This window comes from Fringilla coelebs (assembly GCF_963513975.1).
Source record: "Fringilla coelebs genome assembly, chromosome: 2".
Lineage (NCBI taxonomy): Eukaryota > Metazoa > Chordata > Aves > Passeriformes > Fringillidae > Fringilla > Fringilla coelebs.
In genome coordinates, this window is record NC_140029.1 from 34020672 (window position 1) to 34042315 (window position 21644).

A 21644-nucleotide genomic window follows, 5' to 3' on the forward strand; every position below is an offset into this window, starting at 1 on the left:
TGGATTTATTTTAAAGGGGACATTAAGCATTAATTTTTCTGCTGAAAGTGTGTGCCCCCTTTCTTCGGGTAATCAGAAGAGAAATGCTGTCTGGGGGTAATTGCATGTTTTCCTGCACAGCCCTGAAACAATAGGTGTGAGAAAAGTTGCAAGACTAACACAGGGAATATGAAACCAGTTGATCCACAAGTACCATGCTGTGTTGAGAACATGCCCTCTTTCTCTCTACTTTCCTATTGCTTTGCCTCTTACGAGCTAATCTGTCACCTGGCATCTGCTGGATTTTCATAGTTTGGTGATTAATCACAAAAATGGCCTCCTCTTCTCCCTTTGGAAGTTGCTTTATACATTGTAAAGGCTTTGAATAATGAGAGATGCAGCAGATTAAAAAGCCCTCCCAATTTCCTGTCAGATTAATGAAATACAGGGTTTATCTTCCCCAGGAGTAACTCTTATAAATGGGCTTCTTAGAACAATGGTTGCATGAAGTTGTACGCTAAAAAGGGAAGAGACAAATATTCTGTCTTTATCACTGAGAGAAATAATCCTGACTTACAAAAAGAAATGAAAGCAAAAATATTAGGCAAGGATTTTTTGGGGGAACATTCAGAAATAATAATCGTGCTTCCATGCATACAGAATCTCTTCCTAGTTGTCTTTTCCTGTTTAACTGAAATGTTGGCATTCTGGAATTTGTGGAGCTAAGTCCAACAGAAAGACAAACGAATAGAAACTTCTGTTTTGATGAATCTGCTATTATATCTGCTAGGCTTAGTTGTTTGTATTGGTCCTGATATGCTCTCATAAATTAGGTGGTTCTCCTCTCAGAACTCTGCTTCATTTTGCTACCAAAGTGATTGCCCTGATAACTTCACTTTTTCTACCCAGCTTGCCAGTGCCTTGTGGACACCTTGACCCTGTAAATCTCATCCTTGTCCTTGTTTACCCAGTGCTTTTCTCCAGCACTTTTTCCAGTATAGAATGTTCGTTTTGGTGTGATAAGACATGTTAGTGACACGCTCCTTTCCCTGGTTATACTGCTAAGTTTTAGTATAAATGCTTATGCTTTCCACCCCTGCTGCCCCTTTTTCTTGGTTTGCACAAAATCTCCTCCATGTCTGCATATTTTAACTTAGGTTACTTAGCTGGCATAAATTATGCCAGCAGAAACTCTTCCTGAATGCACAAGCTTTTGCTGACATTTAGTAGTGTGGTCCAGCTCTTAAATCCAAGCTGTTTGGGCCTTACATTAATCTGCAGGGATGGCCTTCCTGTATTTATCTTAGGATTAGCACTTTTTGTGGGTAGTAGTCAGAGTCATTTTGGATAAAGAGGGAAATGGAAGTGTCATACTGTGGTTCATACCTCAGACAGAAGAGGAAGAGCAGAGTTTCACTGCATTTGTGATGTTAATTGCCTCTTAGAATTACAAGATACTGTGCTTTCCTTAAGAAGCTGCAGTTCCAAGATGGACTGTGATGTGAATAGTGGCTCTGTGGTAATATCTCTGCTGTGTTGTTAAGGTTTTAAATTTGGCCTAGAGGAAGCCTCTTTTCAAGCATGAGCAAATCCCTGTGTTGTTGTATGATCAGTTTGTGGAATCTGCTTCCATCATCCAGAAGGGTGGCAGGGTACCTGTCAGAATAGTCTCTGTATCCACAGGGATAGCATATCTCTCATAATGGAAAACAATCTTTTTTCCTTTCATCTTATAAAAAAGTCTAATGAGATTTGGGGTAAATAAGTAGACACTTAAGAGAAATACAGTCTTTGTGATCTTGACAGAATTAGTGTTATATTCATAAATGAGTGTAAGGAGAATGTAGCAGAACTGGACTGACTTGCTTTTCTTTTGGCAGGCTGCTTAGTCATGAGGGAGATAAAGTTCAGCCCAAAGGAGGAGGAAAGTTTGGGGCGAGCACTGACCAATTGAAGAGATTAATACAGTTTTTCCTGGAGAGTGAGGTGAGAACTGCCCCTGCAGTAAGCCTTGTAAATCCAGTGTTGCATGTTAAATCAATTATCTTCTTGCTTTTTGAAAGCAATTTCTCTTGGTGAGCTCTGAAATGTGTGGTGTTAGAAATGTTTTTGCTCTCTAGGTTAAGTTCTTAAGGAAACCATTTCTGTTTTGTTGTATTAAACTTAATTTACAAGTGTGCTAATGGAGAGAATCAGCAAGGCAGTTACTGAGGCAGTTTCTGGAAACAACCTGAAAGACTAATGCCACCAAGTGAGGGTTTTTTGGTATGTGTCCATATCTCTCTGGAGGTAGTTGTGAGTTGCTGTACCATGGCTCCATGCTGACCAAAAACTGTAGTTTCATGAGAGTTTTATCAGCTTAAGAGCTGATAAACGGTTCACAGTTTAGCTTCTGCAGTGGTTGCAGATCTCTATCTGGCCAAAGTGTCTCAGGCACAGCAGTTTTGAATCTTTCTCCAAAGAATTGGTGGACGACTTGTTTCTAGTCCTGTAACTGCATTTTTGGCTGTTACAGTCAGCAATATAAAGCAATACAAAAACTAGTTTCAGAGATTATTTAATTTAAATTTAAATTTGTATTAATAGGGAAAATTACATTTTTTTGCCTGCTTTTCCTGATTTTTCACCCCACATTCCTGCTTTGTATCAGATTGAAGACATGATATTTAAATGTTGATTTGCCTTGAAATAAATATATTGGAATATTGCATGTGAATATATGTGTGAATGACAGCATTGTCATTGGACAGAGGGAGAGGAACATATGAAGCTGTATTTATTTTAGTGATGTGTTTGCTTCTATAAGCTTGTGTTTTTAATCCCTAGCTACACAAACATGTTGCATACCTAGTAGACAGCTTGTGGGACTGGGCAGGCAAATTCCTGAAGGACTGGGAGTGCATGACCACTCTTCTATTAAAAAATGCTGAAGAAGCTGGAGAAGGTGGGTAAGCGAAGAATTTAGTTTTGTCTGAGTGAATCTCCCCATGCTATTTTTTGAACCTTGCCTTAGCTAGTTTATTTCATATTGCAGTACAATTTGGTCCCAAATTGTCATCCCCAGGTGTCACAAAGCAGATGCAACAATGCACTGCTAGTGTAAAATTTATGTCAACCTATGTGTTTTATTCAGTATTCTGTATTTATGTAATGTCAGTTTAGGATCTGTCTAGTAAATACTTGTGTAATTAAGCCATAATGCTTATGTTCACTTTGTTTGTCCAAAACTGTGGAATCTAAAAGTAGTAATAGATTGAAATGCAGTTATTGTCAGGCTTTTACTCCTTCCTCAAAAGAAAAGGAATAATGTATTGAGTTCACTAACATCTAACACTAGAGGTTTTTTTTTCTTTCGTAGAAATATTTTGAAGTGAACTTAAATAAATCTTTAAAGTCCCTTCCAACCCAAACCATTCTGTGAATAGTTGTTGCAGACTTGGAGTTGGTTGTGTGATTAAAATCAGTTTGTAAACCAAGTGAGTTAGAGCATTTTGGTACTCAAATAAGATTTGTCCTAAATGAGACTCTAGTCAGTGGGAGACCTCATTAAAACTGCCTGTGTTTTTGCAAGCCCAACTGCCCCGAAAAGTTAAGCCATTAAGGGATTAATGGTACTCACTAAATGTAGAAAATAATTCCTTCAAATGAAGTCAAACACTTCATTTCACATTCTTTAGTGTCCTTCCACAGTTCCTCAGGTAAATGAGTAGGATTTACATCAATTGTTGCTGCATCTTCACTTTTCTTTTGTGTGATGCTGAGGCTGATTTACTTCCAGCACTGAGCGATGCCCAGGAAAGTGCTCTCATCGAAATCATCCTTGCAACAGTCAGAGAAGCAGCAGAAGGTCATCCTCCAGTGGGCCGAGGTGCAGCCAAAAAAGTCAGTGCATCTTAGTCTTATTTATTGTCCTGTCATCACATTATCTTTGCCTTATGTACTTTGCCAGACAGCTTGTTCCTAGTTGCAGATGTATCTTAGGAAATAAAATAGCTTATTTTTCTGAAATGTTGCAGTGTCTTTTCACCTCTAGATCTTATTAGAAATAGATGCTGAAGGAGATGAGCATTAGAGGGGAGCCACTTGAAGCATGTTATTGACAAATGATGAGCATTTTATCCATGACATATAGCTGTTCAGCAAGTTGTATCTAATTTAAGGTCAACATAAAAAAAAAGCATCTGATTTTCTTAATGGAAAAGTGTCTCTATCTTAGGTTGATATGCTTGAGGCAATGCAATATAAGTTAAGCTTGGGTTATATGTGAGATTCCACTCAAATCCCAGAGATTTTATAATTGAAACCAAGTTCTTTATCTGCAGATTTTGTCAATAAAGGAGAAGAAAATCCAATTGGAAGATTGTACCAAAATTACTGAGCACTTTATTATGGTGCTTCCTCAGCTCTTGGCAAAGGTAACTAACAGCTGCTCTGTGAATGCATGTTAAATATTTCATTAAAATTCCTGCAATGTACTCATATCCTGTTTTTTCTCTGCAGTATTCAACAGATGCACAAAAAGTGGCAAATCTTCTTCAGATTCCTCAGTATTACGATTTAGATGTTTACAGTACCGGACATCTAGAGAAGGTGAATAGGATTTGGGGTAATCGGTTCATGTTTATGTGACAATGAGGGGAGTTTAATGGGATTTGGAACAAGTAGAAATTTGTTGAAATACAATGAAAGGGTCTCATTCCTTAAGGAAATTGATCTTATTCAGGCTTTACTTTTTGATTTGGAGCTGCAAAAAGAAAGCCTTAGTACTTGTCAGTTCTGATATGCTGGGTCTGGCCTTGGTGGATAACGATTTGTGGTTTTGTCTGGTAGACCCAGCCCTGAGTTTTTTCATTCCTGGCTGGAGGGAGGGTGTGTTATGACATGTGTCTTAAATTGGTGTCTCCCAGGAGTTTACTGCAGAATAGGTTTCATTCTCCATGAAGGCTGACTCCCAGCTGCTGGGGAATGACAGTGACTGAAAGATAAGAATGGAGATAATATATCTGCTGATGGGAAAGGGATGGTCAGAAATGGATAGATGAAATCCTCAAAATAGCTTAACATATTCTTAAGCAGGGGTGTTTACAGGGAGGCAGTGTTAGGCAAACACTCTGAGGGTAATTTCAGCCGAAAACTTGAACTGGAAGAGAGCGAGTCAGCAGAATGGCACAAGTTACCTCTTCCCACTAAGAGTGAAGACCCTGTTGCTGACATGATCCAAAACATTCTCCATTCTCCATTGCTGATGGAGTCAAATTCTACTGTTTAAAGTCAGACCTGTCATTTGGAAAGGCATCTTTTATTCCCTATGTAATGCTAGCCATGTTTTGCTGGCTAGTAGAACTTAAAGCAGTTGCTTCATTCTTTAGGAAGATCTAGAGACATAATGATGAAAGAGAGCTATAAACACAGAAAAGAAAAGTTGTGTTGTTTAGTCCTACCCCTCTTCTGCTTAGACTGGCATTTGTTTCATCTTGTTTATATGACCCATAGGGATATATGGGCCTAGTGAAAGGATTTAAAGCATAAGAGGATTTTTGTACAATTTACCTATAAATGCCTCTTTTATCACCTGCAGCATTTGGATGCTTTGCTGAGAGAGATAAAAGACATTGTGGCCATACACTCCGACATGTCTGTCCTCGAGGCTTCCTCCAGGACTTACTATATCCTCTGCCGTGAAGAAATTGCCATCTATAGCCAGGTGGATTGTGCTCGAACTCAAATGATAGATGAGTTGATAAAACAGCTTAACCAGCTCGTAGATTGCTTCTGGCAAAAGGTGAGTGTGACTCTTTGAAGGGTAAGCAGACTGTTTTCCTAGGAAAGAAAAGGAAGACAAAGAAAATTAAGGGGGATATGGAACTATTCTTTGCCTGCCATTTCTGCTTGAAGGAGGCAGAACTCTAAAAGATGAGTTTGCACTTCTGAAAAGGTTGGTTCTTCACACTTTAATGAAGTAGATATATTTTGGCAGTATATTTTGGCAGAAATAGAGTTGGGAAAATAATAAACAGGGTAGTTCACGCCACCAACCAGGCATTGTATGTCTTCTGGCAGGCTTTTATTGGATGCTGATGTTGTAAAATGTGTCAAGCCAAAAGGTCCCCTAACCTCAGAATTATTTTGTTGATCTGTGCCAGTGTGTACTTGTGAGGGATAAAATTGCTACACCAGATATTCTGGACCTAAGAAATTGCTTTGTAGTTACTCCAATACTGTGCCAAAGATACTATGTGCAAAATCAGCTAGTGAGTGCTCTCGATCTACAGGTGATGAGGCTCTTCCCAAAAAGGTACAGCTCTGTAGTTCTCCATATTTGCCTGTACATAGCATGCCCTTTGTGCTTTCACTTTGAATGTAGGGAAAAAAGACAAGCAAACAGCAGTCTGTAATGCAGATTGTATAGCCTTGAGGGTCTTGGAAATAATGACTTCCCCCTTGAAAGAGGACTGCAGTCTCTCTCAAAGCTTTTCATTAGGTCTAAAAAGCAGAAACAGCTGGTGGGGATATGAATAGCTTGCTGGCTGAACTGAACAACAGAAGCCTGCAGCTGATCTGATCAACTGTGCCGTCATGAACAGGTGTCATGCCATGGTATGAGAGTTAACACGGGCAAGTTTTTATTGGACACAGGGATATTGCAAAATGTGTCAAGCCAAAAAATCCCCTAACCTCAGATTGGATTAATTTTATTGGTCTTAAATAGAGATCTATGTCAATGTGGGAGAATGTGTACTTATGAGAAACAAGATCAGTGCAAGACCAGGGATTCTTCGACTCCTCCGTAGTGTGATCTATATCTAAATAAAGAGATTTTTCTCCTGGAACTCCTCCCTTCTAATTCCTGCTTGTATATTTCGTCCCCCAGAATCACATAGTATACTTGTGGAAACTACAGCAATTGCATCTATGGGAAAGTATTTAATATATTTTTAGCTATCTTTGAATGTGATCTGGCAGCTGGAAGCGGGGAAGGTCAGCACCATGTGAACACAGCTTTCCAGAGATCCTTAGCAAGTGTCTGAGAGACCATGTTAGGCTAATTGCTACTTTTTACTCTGTGTTAGCAATACTTCAGTCTAGGGAGGCTGCCATTGGTTTATTAATGACAGGGATTTTCCCTTATACAAAGTTCCTCTGTAGTTATATTGTTTTCTTTTGACTGTAGAGCAGGACATGAGTAGTGTGGTTAAAGGTAAAAGTTAAAGGAGGGCTGGAGGAGAATGATCCAAGCTTGTGGGTTGGTTGGGAAGGGAACACAGTCGTTCCCTTGGCCAACACTGGCTAATTCCTTTCTCTTTCCCAAACTTCCATGATTTAGGAAGGAGGATTTTGTCCGGATGCAGGAGAAATTTCCCGGATGCACTCTACTTTGAGAAGAGTAGCGGCTTTTCATAAGTGAGATCTTTACACAATTTGTGTTCCCATATTCTTAGTATCAACCTTACACATGCAAAGTGAAAATTGCTTGTTGGGTTTATTGGGGTTTGTCGCAAGAGAATGATAGTGATCCCTATGAGAGGTGTGCAAGTTTTAATTTCTTCTTAATAGAACTGTACTCTTGGATATGGAATTTTTTTTGGACTCATTACTGAGCATCAGCCCTAATGTGGCTGAGAAGTGTATGCTACAGAATGGAGATGTCAGAATGGATGCAGAGATCCCCTCTGTGGTGCCTCTGTCCTAGCTGGATGTTTTTCCACAACCTTATTGACAATACTGGTGGTCAGTCTGAAGAGTGACCACCCGTGAATGTGCTGGTCTGTGAATGCAGTCATTCTATAGTGAATGCAGTCATTCTTTGCAGCAGGGGTAACCTGCTTTTTGTTTTTAGTTTATCTGATCTTCTTTTGTTAAAAGATGATTTCTCAAAACATTGGTTCTCCAAAGATTGGTAAATTGTCATGCAAGCTACTACAGAGTTTAGGGGAATTGGGCCTTCTTCTCAATGTGTCTATTACCTGTCCAGCCTGCTGGGGCTACTGTGGTTTTCCAAAGAGAAGTCTAATGTTGAGTTGAGAATACTCAAGACAATTAGAAACAGTCTTTTAGAGTGGGCTGAGGAAATTGTTTTTTTAGACCTTTTTGGGTACTTGCAGACTATGTATAAAGTATAGCAAAAGATACAGAACTCAAGCTTCTTTTTCCTCTCCTCATAACACTGTAGTTTTGTGGTAGGAATGCTGACTCTAAAGCTATGGTCTAAAGACTACAGTGTTAGATGATGAAAACTTAATTTTTCCCCCCTTATAATTAATATTTAGTTGTTTAATGTTATTGCTATATATCATATGAAGGCAAAAATAGGATAGATTTAACCTGTTTGATCAGGTGAGTGCTCATTCCTTGCTTAGTGTATCATTATTATATCTTTTTCACCTGCAGTGCCCATGATCTCACCAAGTGGAATCTGTATGACAAGACTTTAAGGTTCCTGGTGTTTGAAACAGAAAACGGAAGTTTGCCTGTTAAGGTGAGTAGTTAGTATTTAACATTGGAAGATGTTTTTCTGGATGAAAGCACAAAGAAATACAAAGTATTATATAATCTTATATGTCAGTGTCCTATGAGACAGGAAGATACTGTGTCCATTGCTCAATTTGGGAATCTGAGGCTGTCTTTGGTTATTGGAATCTGTAAATTCATGCCTTTATATTAATTAATTTTGGAAATTTTTCAGAACTGTGATAATCATCTGACATCTGGATTGATCCTTTGTCATGTTCAGTACTTCCAATGATTGCATAGTCTCAGTTTCAGTACATATGAAATCATTGGGACTGTGAGGAACCCCTTTTAGATTGCATGTAACCAGAAATTGGAATACTTTGGATCTGTTGCTTACAAGTTGACTCTTGTTGTAGTGGTTTATTATTACCACTCAAATGCATCCTTTTGGTTATCTGGTTGCCTTACCTCAAACACTGTGTGAAGATGGCGTTGTGTATTCTAGGATTGCAAGGTGAAATACTTCAGCAGTTATGAATGAAACCAGCTCCTCTTTGCAGGAGAGAACTTGGGGGGCTTTTTGGCAAGGGGTGAAGTGTAGTTGAGTAGAGAGAACTTGCAGAATGGGTAGAAGTGGACTCCTTTAGATGGAGCATTGGAGCACCAAGATTTGGCTTCTGCTCTGAACTGGCCTCTGGAGCAGTCTGCCTTTCATCAAAGCCTTCAAAGAAATCCCAAGGAGCTGAGCTAAAGTGAGCCTCTGGGAATACACTTTTGGGATATGTGGCTTGCTTTCCCTTGAACTCATCGAGATGGCAGAGAAATTCTGCAGAAGCAGCACCTTAGTAATGATGTTTCTCAGGGGGCAATGCTTGCTTGTATGTAAACCTTTTAAATTTAAGGATCTAAATACAACTGGGAAGTGTTCATGTGAGCAGCATGCCAAATGTCAGGCTTGAATGCTTTGTTTAGTCTTAAGTTTTTTGCTGCTGAGCCTTTAATGTAAATAAAGGACATGTGTTTTTATTTGCAGATTATCCTACCAGCTCTCCAGTGCACGTATTTTTCTCTCCTGTGGCAACTATCTGCAGTTTCAGAAAATTCTCGCAAGGTTGGTCACTGATACAATTTTGAAACCTGGAGTTTCACCTTATAGAAGTTTAACCTTATAGGAGTTAAAGCTAATCTTCCTGTTCTGAGATTTCTTGAAAAAGCAAGCTTATAAGAAGGTATTTTGTCTATTTTCTTGAGGAAACCAAATTGAATTGAGGCATTTTCTCTCTATCTTATCCTCTTTTTTTTTTTTCTTTTAATCTGTGTGTGCTTTTTCAGTCTGCAGGAACAACGGTTCACCGCTATTTTTACTACAAAACATGTGCATCAAATTCCTAGGGCTTGATGGAGATAAGGAACTTGTCCCACTGCCAAAGAGTTTGTTGTTTTCTTGTTTTAAGCAACAAAGAATGTTAAATGAAAACTCCAGGACATTCTGTAACTTTGTTTCTTTTTTTATTTTCTTGATCTACCTACCTACATATTTCTGTCAGAAAGGTTGAGGAAAGTGGTAAATTTCTCATCAGTTGACTATTTACTTTCATAATTTTTAAAGTACCAAGCTCTAGCAGTTATTTCAGAAGAAAGTCTAGTTTAAGACACCAGAAAGGAAACTCTTTAATATTTTGTTTCATATGTGAATGTGTACCCTGTGGGGCTCCTCCTCATGATGATTTCTGACTCCAGTGAGTGCTGCTTTGTCATTCTGTCCCTTCCCTGGTGCTCCTGTGCACACGGGACAGGCGCTGACACGGACATTGGCATGAGAAATGCCAGCTGGGGTGTTACCCATTTGGCCACTGATTCACTGTCTATTCCCGTCCCGTTCCATTCCTGCCTGGATGTCCGCTCTCCCACTGTTCCAGTGTGTTCTGCCTTTTACTCCAGACAGTTAGCTCAGCTTGGTAATGGGGCAGCTCATTTTTAATTTGGTCTTTCATATGGTAGCAGATTTTGATTGGAAGCAGATGTGATGGCCCACTCTGCAGGGCCAAATCTGGATGTTGGCAGATAGAGAGGTTCCAAGAGGAAAAAAAAAATAAATTCCTGGACAGCAGCTCTGTTATTGCCCCTTGCTCCTCCCCTAGCAGTGTTAAGACAATGTATTGCCCCTCACCTGGTTCTCCTCAGCATGTCCTGGGATGAATCCCTTTTCTTATAAATGTAGAACTGCGTAACATGAAATCTGCCTCTCTTGTAAAGGCATTCCTTTTGCAGTGATGGCTCAGAGATCAGTGCAGTACAGCGGGGACCTGGTGAAGGGTCAGAAAGTCTTTTGTATGGTTGTGAGCAAACCAAATAGTCTCCCATACTGGATTCCTCTTAAGAAAGTGTGGTGTCTTAAGTTTCTGAGTGCCAGAGTTTAACTCTGTTCCCTTTGTAGTCATTAGGGGAGGAAGGGAGAAAACCAACTCCAGAAGACAGAGCATATTGCACATTAGGCGGGATGGACCAGAGGTTTTTATGACTCTGCTTCCATTGTTATCACTGCTTTGTACAGATAAGATGAAGTTAATAAGAGAATACATGCTACCCTCCCTACAGATGGAGAAACAAAGAGTTTGTGACTTGCTGAATTCCACTGGCCTCAGCAACTGTGACAGATGCAGTTGTTCATAGCTAGTAAGCTGTTGTGTGAAATGCCAGCTTCTTTCATCATGTCATCAGCTGTGCTATCTTAAATGAATAATATGAGTGGAAGAAAGATGCAACTGTTGTTTGTTCTGTAATTCTCTGTTGAATCATAGTCTCTAACATATTGGTCCTTTTGTTTTTCCTAAATGTGTTTTTAGGAGACTCTTTTTCCACTAAGAAGGCAGCTGAGACATTTCAGTCAGATTTGCACATGCTTCCTCCACCATAAGGAAAAAGATGTAAGAGAAAAGGTTTGTGTTTTTGTATGACTTAACGAGCATTTGTGCTCAGTTCTCCTTTTAAATGCCTGCCTTTTTTCATGCTGGTGTTTCATTCTATTAAATTTTTGCTGTGTTTTTGTCTCTTAGCAGAGAAGTAACACATAAAAACCCCAGTCTTCAACTATTTATTTTAAATAAAAACTAAAGTTAAGTTAAAATGCTACAAGTTAGTGCTGTCTGCATGAGTCCATCTGCAGAATCAAGGCCTCAATCTAAATGAAAATCATTGTATTTTCTGATTAGACCTATCAGTGTACTGGTTGCTATCATTGCTTCATTCATGTTTTGCTATGAATATTACTTAAATAAATGGAGAAATTGTCCAGTGTTAAAAGGAGGGGTATTTCAACACAATACAGCTCTTCTTCTTGCCCACATTGAGGACCTTTAGGTCGTATTTGTGCATGATATTTGTATATACTGCATCCTAAACTACAAGTTTTTTTAAGGATTTACCTGGGACATTTCATCACAGCTGAGGCTAAGAGAAATCTTTAGTTTGCAAGGAAGAAGTGGGATGGAAACCTGATTGTGTTTGATGGAAATGCAAAGTGGAATTGGCACAAAAAGTAACATGGTCTCTAAATTCTTCTTTGGTTTTATTTGCTTGGTACAGGCCTTCGTGATACTCTGTGACTGGTTGCTGATTTTGAGTCACCTGGATTCAAATAATAATGAAGAAGCACTTGGACTTCTAGGTTATCTTCCTAATACACAACTTCAGGAAAAACTGTTTTCATTTATCCAGGAACACGTTTTCATGGATGGAGAAGAGGAAAAAAAAGGTTAGACATCTTCATCACTGGAGAAACAATCTACTGTTTTTGCTATCATTTGTCATCTGCAGTGAATGTATCAGGGAAAAGGGCTGGCTTTTCTTTTGTTGTTATTTTGAGTTGCTTTGTTTTTCTTCTGGTTGGGCCCCTTTACAAACAAAAAAACCTGTAATTCTTTGATCTGTACAGACTGTGGGTTAACCAATTTACCTGTATGATGAAAAGGGCTAAAGTAAAGCAGGGCTGGGTGAGTAAAAGTGTTTGGTGGACTGACTTCCATGGTCCAGATGATGGTGTTAGAGGAAGGCAGTGTTGCAGTGTGTCAGTGCATGGACCCTTCTAGGCCATCAGCATAAAGAACCAGTAGATTTTGATTTTGGGGCTGTGGGGCTGATTCCACAGAATTACAGACTGGTTTGGGTTGAAAGGGACATTAAAAATCATCTACTTCCAAACACCTCTGCCATGGACAGAGACATCTTCCACTAGAGGAGGTTGCTCAAAGCCCCATCCAGCATTCAACACGGAATGGGGCTTCCACAGCTTCTCTGGGCAACCTGTTTCAGTGTCTCACCATCACCACAGTCAAGAATTTCTTCCTTATGTTGAAGAAATAAATCTGCCCTCTGTCAATTTAAAGCCATTCCCCATTGTATCATTACATGCTGTTGTAAGAAGTCCTTTTCCACCTCTCTTGTTGGCCTTGTTTAGGTACTTGAAGGTGCTACAGGGTCTCCCCAGAACCTCCCCTTCTCCAGGTGGAAGAACCCCAACTCTCTCAGCCTGTTTTCATAGGCAAAGTGCTCCAGCCCTCTGAGCATCTTCATGACCCTCCTCTGGACTCACTCCAGCAGGTCCACATCCTTCTTGTGTTGGGGGCCCCAGAGCTGGGCACAGCACTCCAGCTGGGGTCTCACCAGTGCAGAGGGACAGAATCACCTCCATCACCCTGCTGGCCTCACTGGTTTGGATGCACCCCAGGACACAGTTGGCTTTTTGGGCTGTGAGCACACACTGCTGGGTCTTGCTGAGCTTCTCATCAGCCAAAACCCCCAAGTCCTTTTCTGCAGGGCTGCCCTCAGTCCAGTGGGAAATAGTATTTGTTGCTCTACTGCCTTTTTTCAAACACATTTGGATGCCGTATTGAGGTTGTAATTATGAAGGCTGGTTTCTTTCGGGAGTGTTTTTAAAATAGATTGTTCATTGTGGTTTTGAGGACAAGTTCAAGTGCCATGCTTTGAAAAACAAGCATTGTTCTAGATTTCTCTAACTCCTGTCCAGCTGTTCAGATGGAGTTCTCTGTTCAGTTTTGGGCGCCACACTTCCTTACGTCATGGTGTATATGCAAGAACCACTCATGGGCAACATTGCATGGCCAAAATTGCAACAGGGAAATAGTAAGAGAATCTGAATTAGTAAAGATACAATAGAAAAGATTGCACAAGTACATTGTAGTTGTGGGAGTTATTGAAGCAGGTTATGTTTCAGGATGTTTACGTTGTGTATCTGAAACTGATAAAATTGATCGTGCTTTGGGAGAGATGGCCTGAGATCTTTTTCAAACCTTTATTCTGTGATGCCTTCAATTTTTCAGTTCTCCCCCCAAAGAATCCCTTTCACCCTATTGCAGATTCCTTCCTGAACAAGTGATTTTCTGATGCAAGGTGTGCTTGTCTGTGTGCACAGCTGGCAGCTGTTTTATTCCAGTTTAACATTCAGATACTTCTGATCAGTCATTTGCCTTATGTTTATTTCCAGGCCCACAGTCATTCTAGAAGCAGAAACAGTCCACACCAAAATACCAAAAGACTGAAGTCTTTTGGTAGTTGATAGCTCACATGTGCAGGAGGAGAGAGTGTGTCTTGCTCTTCTACTGCAACAAACTCTCCCCAAGCACCTTTGTAGTACTCTTGCAATACTCTTAAGAGTATCTGTTTCCCATGAGTTATCCAGCTAGTAACTAAGTCATGTTCCAGACACTTATTCTTAATGCTATTAAGTGACTTTTCTTCCTTTCATTCTTGTTGATAAGCACTCGGAGAATTTCATTGGAACTTGGAGAATATAATTGGAACTTTTGCTGACTGTGACAACTTTTGTAGGGTTTCCAGTGAGTTATGTGCTCTTTTCTACCATCTGTTTTATTCTATGAAAAAAAAAAAGTGGTTGCAGTTTTTCAGGTCCCTTCCATTTGGTGTGTTTGTGCCTTTTATTCTACTTGCTGGTTCAGTTCTGTAGCTGTGAGCAGTGTTGTACTTGGAGATTCTGACCAGTAGAAATGCCAAAGGCCTATGAAGATCAGAGTAGAAGACTGTGGAAGAAGACTGTTTTCACTGTTACCAACTGGAGCTTTGAAATGGGAATAAACCTGTGTGTTCTGATGTACACAGGGATGAGCACTGGCATCTGTTACTGAACAGCTGAGTCTGTGCTATTTAGGTGAAAGTTAGTAATTTAAACTGAGATACCTTGAATAAAGTAATAGAACAAAGCTTCAATGCTTTTGTTTCCCTAGATCTGACAGAAGAGGAAAAGGATGAAGCTTGCAAACTTGATGACTTGCACAAAAAGCGGAGTCTTCTGGCAGCATATTGCAAATTAATAGTGTATAACGTGGTAGAGATGACTGCAGCCGCTGAGATCTATAAGTATTATGTGAAGGTAATGTTTTAGATAAGGTTGTTCTTCCTACCAGTGCATTTTAGTTTTTGGAAGTGTCTCCAGTGTTTGTGAAAGATAGGGTTATGGCTCAGAGTCCTGGGATAATCACAAAAGGGTATAGAATCAAGCAGGAGTGGGACAGATCTCCTCTCTTGGTTCCACAAAGGTATCTCACTGCAGACAAAGCAACTGAAAATTGAGGAGAGGATGTGTCTGTCTGGACATCTGCTCCTCAACTTCTCCAGAGAAGCCACTGCAGAGCAGCAGTTTATGACTGGAGAGTGATTCATCTTTTGAGGTTCACACACTGAAGTGTTCAGCTCACACAGTGCGTATGCAGGTGCCTACATTTCACAGGAGCCCCAGGGTTTAGCCACTCTGAGGGGGGTTTCAGGAGGGCCAAGAACATCAGAGTGGGCAGTTTCCTTGAGTCAACTGACAGAACTTTGGAAATACCAGAATATGCTTCTTGTTCTTTGCTTCATTGGCACGCACTGGTAAAGTGCAGAAAACTCTATTTGTCATTTGATGAGGCTTTGCCCTTTTTAAAGAATTACAATTAATTATGAATTAAGAATTGACAATCAATTAGTTATTAATACTTAACAATTTCAGTGTAACTTTGATCCTCACATTACTCTTCAAGGAGCATACCATTGGTTTACATATGAAATATTATAAAATATACAGTTTTCATCTTTTAACTTGCATGTTCTGATATTGGGACTGTTTTAGGAACTTCTTGTGTTACTTGCACAGTCATGTGGTTTGTGTTTTCCCAGTGCTAAAGAAGGGGAATGATAACTCTCAATTGTTTTGTTGCTGTTAATAGACCTACAGTGATTTTGGAGACATAATTAAAGAAACATTAAGCAAGACGAGGTACAATGACAAAATTCAGAGTGCCAAGACACTGATTCTCTGTCTGCAGCAGGTAAGGTTAAGAATAAAGCAAGAAGCTAGGGGCTCTTATGATAGCTTAGAAGTGAAGATTTTTACCCCCATGCTATAATTATTCAAAATCATTAAAAAAACCTAGTGACAGAATTTACTTCCTTTCCTGCACTTTCTATGTATATGTTGGTTTTGCATGTTGTAATTAAAACTCCTTTCAAATCATTACACTTGTCTTAAAAAGTGCTTTTGTCCATGTTGTTTTTTGGTCATGTTTTTAATCTTCAAGTGCACAGTATATTAGAACTGATGTGAGATTAGGAAGTGTTTCTTGGGACATGGTGTTTCTTAAGCTTAATAAATGTTAAGGATCTTATGCTGTGCTGTATTTTCAGCTTTTTTTTTTTTTTCTGGAGGAAAGTGGATTGCAGCTCTTCTGAAGGGTCTCAGTTGCTGGAGCTTGCAGCTGCTGACTGATAGCCAGTTAGCTATTTTAGCAGCTGCTTTTGCCAGCTCTGCCCGTGGCCAGAGCTGCTTCTAGCCTGGAGTCCTGCTGTAATCCAGAGAGCAGGCTTCTCCCGGGGATACTGACACATGAGCTTTGCTTATTTCACACACATTGCCGGGGGCTTAGATCTGTGAACCAGCCCTTGAAATCCGAGCTTAGATGAGTCTAAGCAGCATTTGGCTACATATATTCTGCTGACATAGTCAGGACTTTGTGTTTAGGTATCACATAGACAACAGGCCCTTTTTGGCCTTTGCCTGACCTTGAAAGTTAACAGGTTGACGAGAACAAGCTACTTCCATATTCTATTAGGAAAAAAACCCCAAAGCACAGTTAATTGAGCTCAAGATGTGCTTTTGACCTACTCTTACTTTCCGAAATGGGATGGTGGTACTGCCAAGCTTTCTGCTTTGTATCTGCACTGTGCTACTCCAAAAGCATTTCAGGCAAATTAGGTCTCTGGGGTTTGGTTCAGAAGACCCAAGAGGAGATGAGGTCAGTGGGACCATCATCTTCAGGAATCAGTTTTCTGTTTATACACATAATTTTTTATTTTTATTTTTTAATTTGTGCCTGTCTTAGGAGCACAGCAGTGTCCTTTGTGTCGGTTCCTTGTTGTTGTTCCATGCAGTGCCTCAGAAGCACATGGCTTACCTGCTCCTCTGTGAGGCTCCTGTCTGTGTGAGGTGGCCGTGCCTGTCTCTGTGTCTGCCTGGTGCTTTGTTTGTCTGTAGGATTACCTGTGTTTGCTTATCTGAGACTTCTCTTGCAGCTGTTTCAGACGCATGCAGAAAGCCAAGACAGCAGTAATGGTGTGGACTTCTCCTCTCCTTCCTTTGCAAACATCAAAGAACTTGCTCGCCGCTTTTCACTAACATTTGGTTGGGACCAAGTGAAATCTAGAGAATCTATAGCCATGATACACAAGTATGTGCCATGTAGCATCATGTTGTCCATGGTCATTGCTTTTGTTAGTTGTCTCTTTTATCTGTTTTATTACTGTGTTCTTTTCTGTTTTTCTTTCAATAGGGAAGGGATTGAATTTGCTTTTCAAGGAGCTACTGGAGTAGATGGAAAATGCTTGCCTCCTAACTTGAGCTTTCTGTTAATCATCAGTGAATTTTCCAACAAGCTGCTAAAGCCAGACAAAAGACTAGTGTAAGTTCAGTTCTTGTACACCATCATACACAGTTTGTGATTTGTATCCCTGTACAAAGGACACTGGAACTTCAGTGTGGCGCAGTTTGCTCAAGGGCTCTTCAGAGAACCTCTGAAATCAATCTACCCCTCAGGCTGTTAGTTTGAGACACACTTGTTGAATTTTGTAGTAGTAGTTATTTCAGATTGTATGTGCAATAAGCATTCTAGATTCTTTCTCACACATAGTTGTGGCCACATATGGCAATTCTTCTAAAGGAAAGGCTGTTAATTTGGTGGGAGAGATTTGTGACTTGACTGGTTAGCGGAGTGGCAGGAATGCTTTTCTGAACAGAAAAGGAAATCAAAATATTGTGAAAGAAATAATGCAGGGATCATTATTTTGTAATTATCTATTTCCACAGCTTCAGGTCTCAATTATGTGAATTCCATGGCACATATTTGGAATAAAAATATATGTGACACTCTTCATAATATAGATATTTAAATCCAAGAATTTACTATTTACATGGAATATGCCCTAATCCAGTGGGCCCATGCTTTACAGTGGTTTAAATATTTACATTTAATGCTATAAGAGTGACAGCCTTCTTTTTGCATCAGTGGGGTATTATGCACCTGAATGGAGAGATATATGGGTATGTATTTATTCCCTTCTTCACCTGCCTCAGCTCTGATAATTTTTGAGATGGAAGTAATATTCTTCCTTCTATTTGACCTTTAGCATTACTTCCTTAGTCAGCGCTGTTCATTTTGGATCACTGCACTTCAGTATTTTAGTTAAAGATACTCTAAAAAAAAGGTATTTCCATTTTCCTGAAAGCATATTTGAAGATGTGGGACAGTAAGACACATCTCCCTTTTTGCATTTCTGAGCAAATCACTCCAGTACATGACAAGAAGAGTTTTACTCTTGAAAGAAGTCAGCAGAAATGGAGGAAAACCAACTGTCACATCTTTTGAGCTCTGTGTAACTTGCTTGTTCCCACGTCACTTTGTCTTACATTGGAGGAGAACTTCCATGGGAATCATCATCCGGGTTTTATGTAACATGGGTCAAGAATAGTAAAATGTCTATTTTCCTGTTACTTCACATGACACAATTTGTTAATGATTGCCATCAACTCAATTCATTTGAAAGAACTGATTCAAAGCTGGAATGCAAAATGCAGAAGAAAATTAGTCAACATATACTGATTACAAACCCATAATCTATGGGTATGGATAACTTCATTTGCTATTCTTGCATTTTTCTCAGATGAGAATCTTTGAGATCTGCTACTAAAATTGGTTTTCATAGAATCCATAGGACCTCAAGGATCATCTAGTCCCAACTCCCCTGCCATGGCGATGAACACTTTCTACTAGACCAGGTTGCTCAAATCCTCATCCAGCCTGGCCTTGAGCACTTCCAGGGATGAGGAGTCCAGAACTGCTCTGGGAAACCTGCTCCAGTGCATCACCATGGTCCCAGTCATGAAATTCTTTCTAATATCTAATCTAAACTCACTCTCAGTTTAAAGCCATTTAAAGCCATTTAAAGCCTTGTCCTATCTCTACATGCCCTTATAGAAAGTCCCTCTCCAGCTCTCTTGTCAGCTCTGTTTAAGTACTAGAAGGTGCCGTAAGTCCTCCCCAGAGCCTTCTCTTCTCCAGGCTGAATAATGCCAACTCCCTCAGCCTGTCTTCATCAGGAAAGTGCTCCAGGCCCCAGTTTGGACAGTTTCTGTATAACTCTGTCCATGTTGTCTGTATTTTAAAGAGCTGTAAGCTTTTGTGGTAACACCCATGCAATAAGTAGATTTCTGTTAAACCATCTTTGAAAAACTGTCATTTGATTTACCTCCTGGGAGTAGTTTTTAATTAAACAAGAGAGAAATATTTAATTGTTCATGGGGCAGATCAAAGCTAAATCCTGATTTTTTTTTTTTCCTAGGACTATATTAAACCTCTTGATCAGAGGATATATTCTGGAAGTATATTCCTGAATGTATCAGATACATTTGATGCATTCAGGTGCATTTATTCATGGAAAAGTTTTGTGGAAAATAACAGAACCTAGCAGGGAATGCACTTGACTTCTTACTGCTTTGGGCCTTCCCTCTGCTGCTGGGAAGAAATGGGAAACAATAAAATTTGCTAGAAGGGAAATTGCAATTTATCCACAAGTACGTTCGTACTATGTTTCTAGAATAACAGTTTCTATTCTGGGAGGCCTTAAGTGCCTTGCAGAGGCTGGAGATTATATTTCCTCTTAGAAATAGTTAGGTTTAGCTCCATCATAAATTATTGGATGGAATGTTTTAGGTCAACATGAACTTTGAGAAACAAACATCTGGTTATTTTCATTTTTCCTATTAATCATGGGATTGATGTCCAGGTCTATATGTTAACATATGTGAACGTACCTGTAACATATGAGATACAGAATATGGGCATTTGTTAGAAAGGACTATATTTCAACACCATTGAAGTATATGGACCTTAACCCTCTCCCCTGTAATTGCACAGGCTGTAGCAGTAAAATACCTGGTTTGTCATTTGCTCTGTGCCACAAAATGCTCACAAGAAATGAATTGCTGAATAACAAGCAGCATGAAGGCCCTGATTCCTGAATCAGTAGGAGTCTTTCCATTGACATTGATAGCAGTTGGATTAGACCCTGAAACTGTAGTTACAATACGTGCTTGTTTGAAACCAACAAATTCCATTACCAGGGTTTCTTGATCCCCGGGGCCCCCAGCGTCCAGGACTCTAATTGTGTTGGAGCCGGTGCTTACCCTGACCTCCTCTCAGCACTGGTTTTCTTGTTTTGCAAAGCAAATGAAACGTCTGATATTTTCCAGGCCACTCTTCTAATCAAAAAAAAAAAAAAAAAAAAAGAATAATATGTTGTACAGGCTGGTGTTAAAACTGTCACTTCTGGTATTTGCTAAGGTGGGGTCTGTTTTAACAACACTGGGCTTGAGTCAGACTTTGGTTTTCTTTTCTTACTGTTATTAAGTAGGAATGGGTCAGAAAGACTTTGTTGGAAATGTCCTGTTTTTCAAATAGAGTGTTTGAAGACGGCCTTTTAGCTCCAGGAAAGGTGATGGCTTCACCTGGGATTCAGGAAAACCCAGTGTCAAATATCTGGACTGAATCAGACAGAACAAGGATTTGAGATAATGTTTCCCACATCCCATGTATTGTCACAACTGTAGAGCAGTTATCTGCTTCTTGCAGACACTTGACATTTTAGTGAGAGAATTGGATTGAGTTTGACCTGATAATATAGAAAAATATTTTAATTGATTTTTCTTTTTTTAAATTTTGACAGAATAGATATTCATGGTATAAAACCCCCATTGCCTGACCTGTACTGTTTCCTCTACTACTGAATCACAGGGAGCATCTCTTGCCTGGGATCTCCTTTGTGTCCATGAGGCAGAAAAGGCCACCAGAAGAGATGAATCTTTGCAGAATTTCTGCTCTGTTCAGGTTGCTACTGGCAGCAGCAATTGGCAGACTTTCCCTGCACAGGAAACTCTTTATAGAAGCTGATGTAGTTTTGTAATTTCTGGGGATCTTGTGTTGTTTCTAATGCTAAAAATTCAAGCACACTTTTAGCTTTGAAGATATTTGCATTTTAAATAGACGCTTCAGAGATGTGAGGTATTTCACAGAAAAATAGTGTCCTCTCTTCAACAGTTCTGTTTGCACCTTTGGAGAGTAAAGTGAAAATACTTGCAGTACCTGCCCCAGATATTGAATGGAAGGATAGTGAGTTTCCTTATGCTTGCTTTTGTGTTTGTTCCAGGTACAGTTACTTACAGAGGTACATAACAGAGCCACTGCCCTGCAGAGGAGACAAATGGCAGCCTTTGGTCTCGTACAGAAACTCTTTATTGGCAAATGAAGATGAGGAGAGCTCTGCCCTTGGCAGTCTGGGAGAGTGGCCCCCTGTGGGCTCATCTAAGACATCTTCTTTTAAAAGGAAATTGTCTAATGGTAGGAAAACTTCCCAGTTCTTGATCAGCTGTATTTTTTTTTAATCTGTCTGGCAAAACTGCTGTATTTGCTATTTTGCTTTGCTGTAGCAAATTTGCACATGCTAAAATGTATTTCATGCTTTGCATTAGCAGTAGAGTATCATGGTGTGTTGGATGTTGTGGACTTCCCAGTTTGAACTGTGGTTTTTGCCTTTAGCTTTGTTGTTGTTACAAGTCCCTTGATCACTCAATAACAGTAGGGTTGGGCTGAGGACTC

General features: G+C 39.8%; 1 protein-coding gene across 4 annotated transcripts in view; it reads left to right on the top strand.

The window, feature by feature from the left end:
* LOC311166798 (cohesin subunit SA-2-like) overlaps nt 1–21644 on the top strand; it is a 57838-nt gene that overhangs the window by 31604 nt on the left and 4590 nt on the right. For 3 of the 4 annotated variants that reach the window (XR_014617036.1, XM_084226966.1, XM_084226968.1), the window contains 16 exons: nt 1860–1965; nt 2806–2923; nt 3758–3861; nt 4302–4394; nt 4480–4569; nt 5558–5761; nt 7304–7380; nt 8368–8455; nt 9464–9541; nt 11277–11369; nt 12016–12184; nt 14691–14836; nt 15669–15770; nt 17011–17165; nt 17268–17396; nt 21196–21386. Coding sequence is in view for 3 of the 4 variants with exons in the window: in XM_084226966.1 (XP_084083092.1) it covers nt 1860–1965; nt 2806–2923; nt 3758–3861; nt 4302–4394; nt 4480–4569; nt 5558–5761; nt 7304–7380; nt 8368–8455; nt 9464–9541; nt 11277–11369; nt 12016–12184; nt 14691–14836; nt 15669–15770; nt 17011–17165; nt 17268–17396; nt 21196–21386 (1943 nt within the window). In the remaining variant the exon portion in view is untranslated. The remainder of the gene's footprint in view (nt 1–1859; nt 1966–2805; nt 2924–3757; nt 3862–4301; nt 4395–4479; nt 4570–5557; nt 5762–7303; nt 7381–8367; nt 8456–9463; nt 9542–11276; nt 11370–12015; nt 12185–14690; nt 14837–15668; nt 15771–17010; nt 17166–17267; nt 17397–21195; nt 21387–21644) is intronic. The other variant, XM_084226967.1, reaches the window with a different exon arrangement.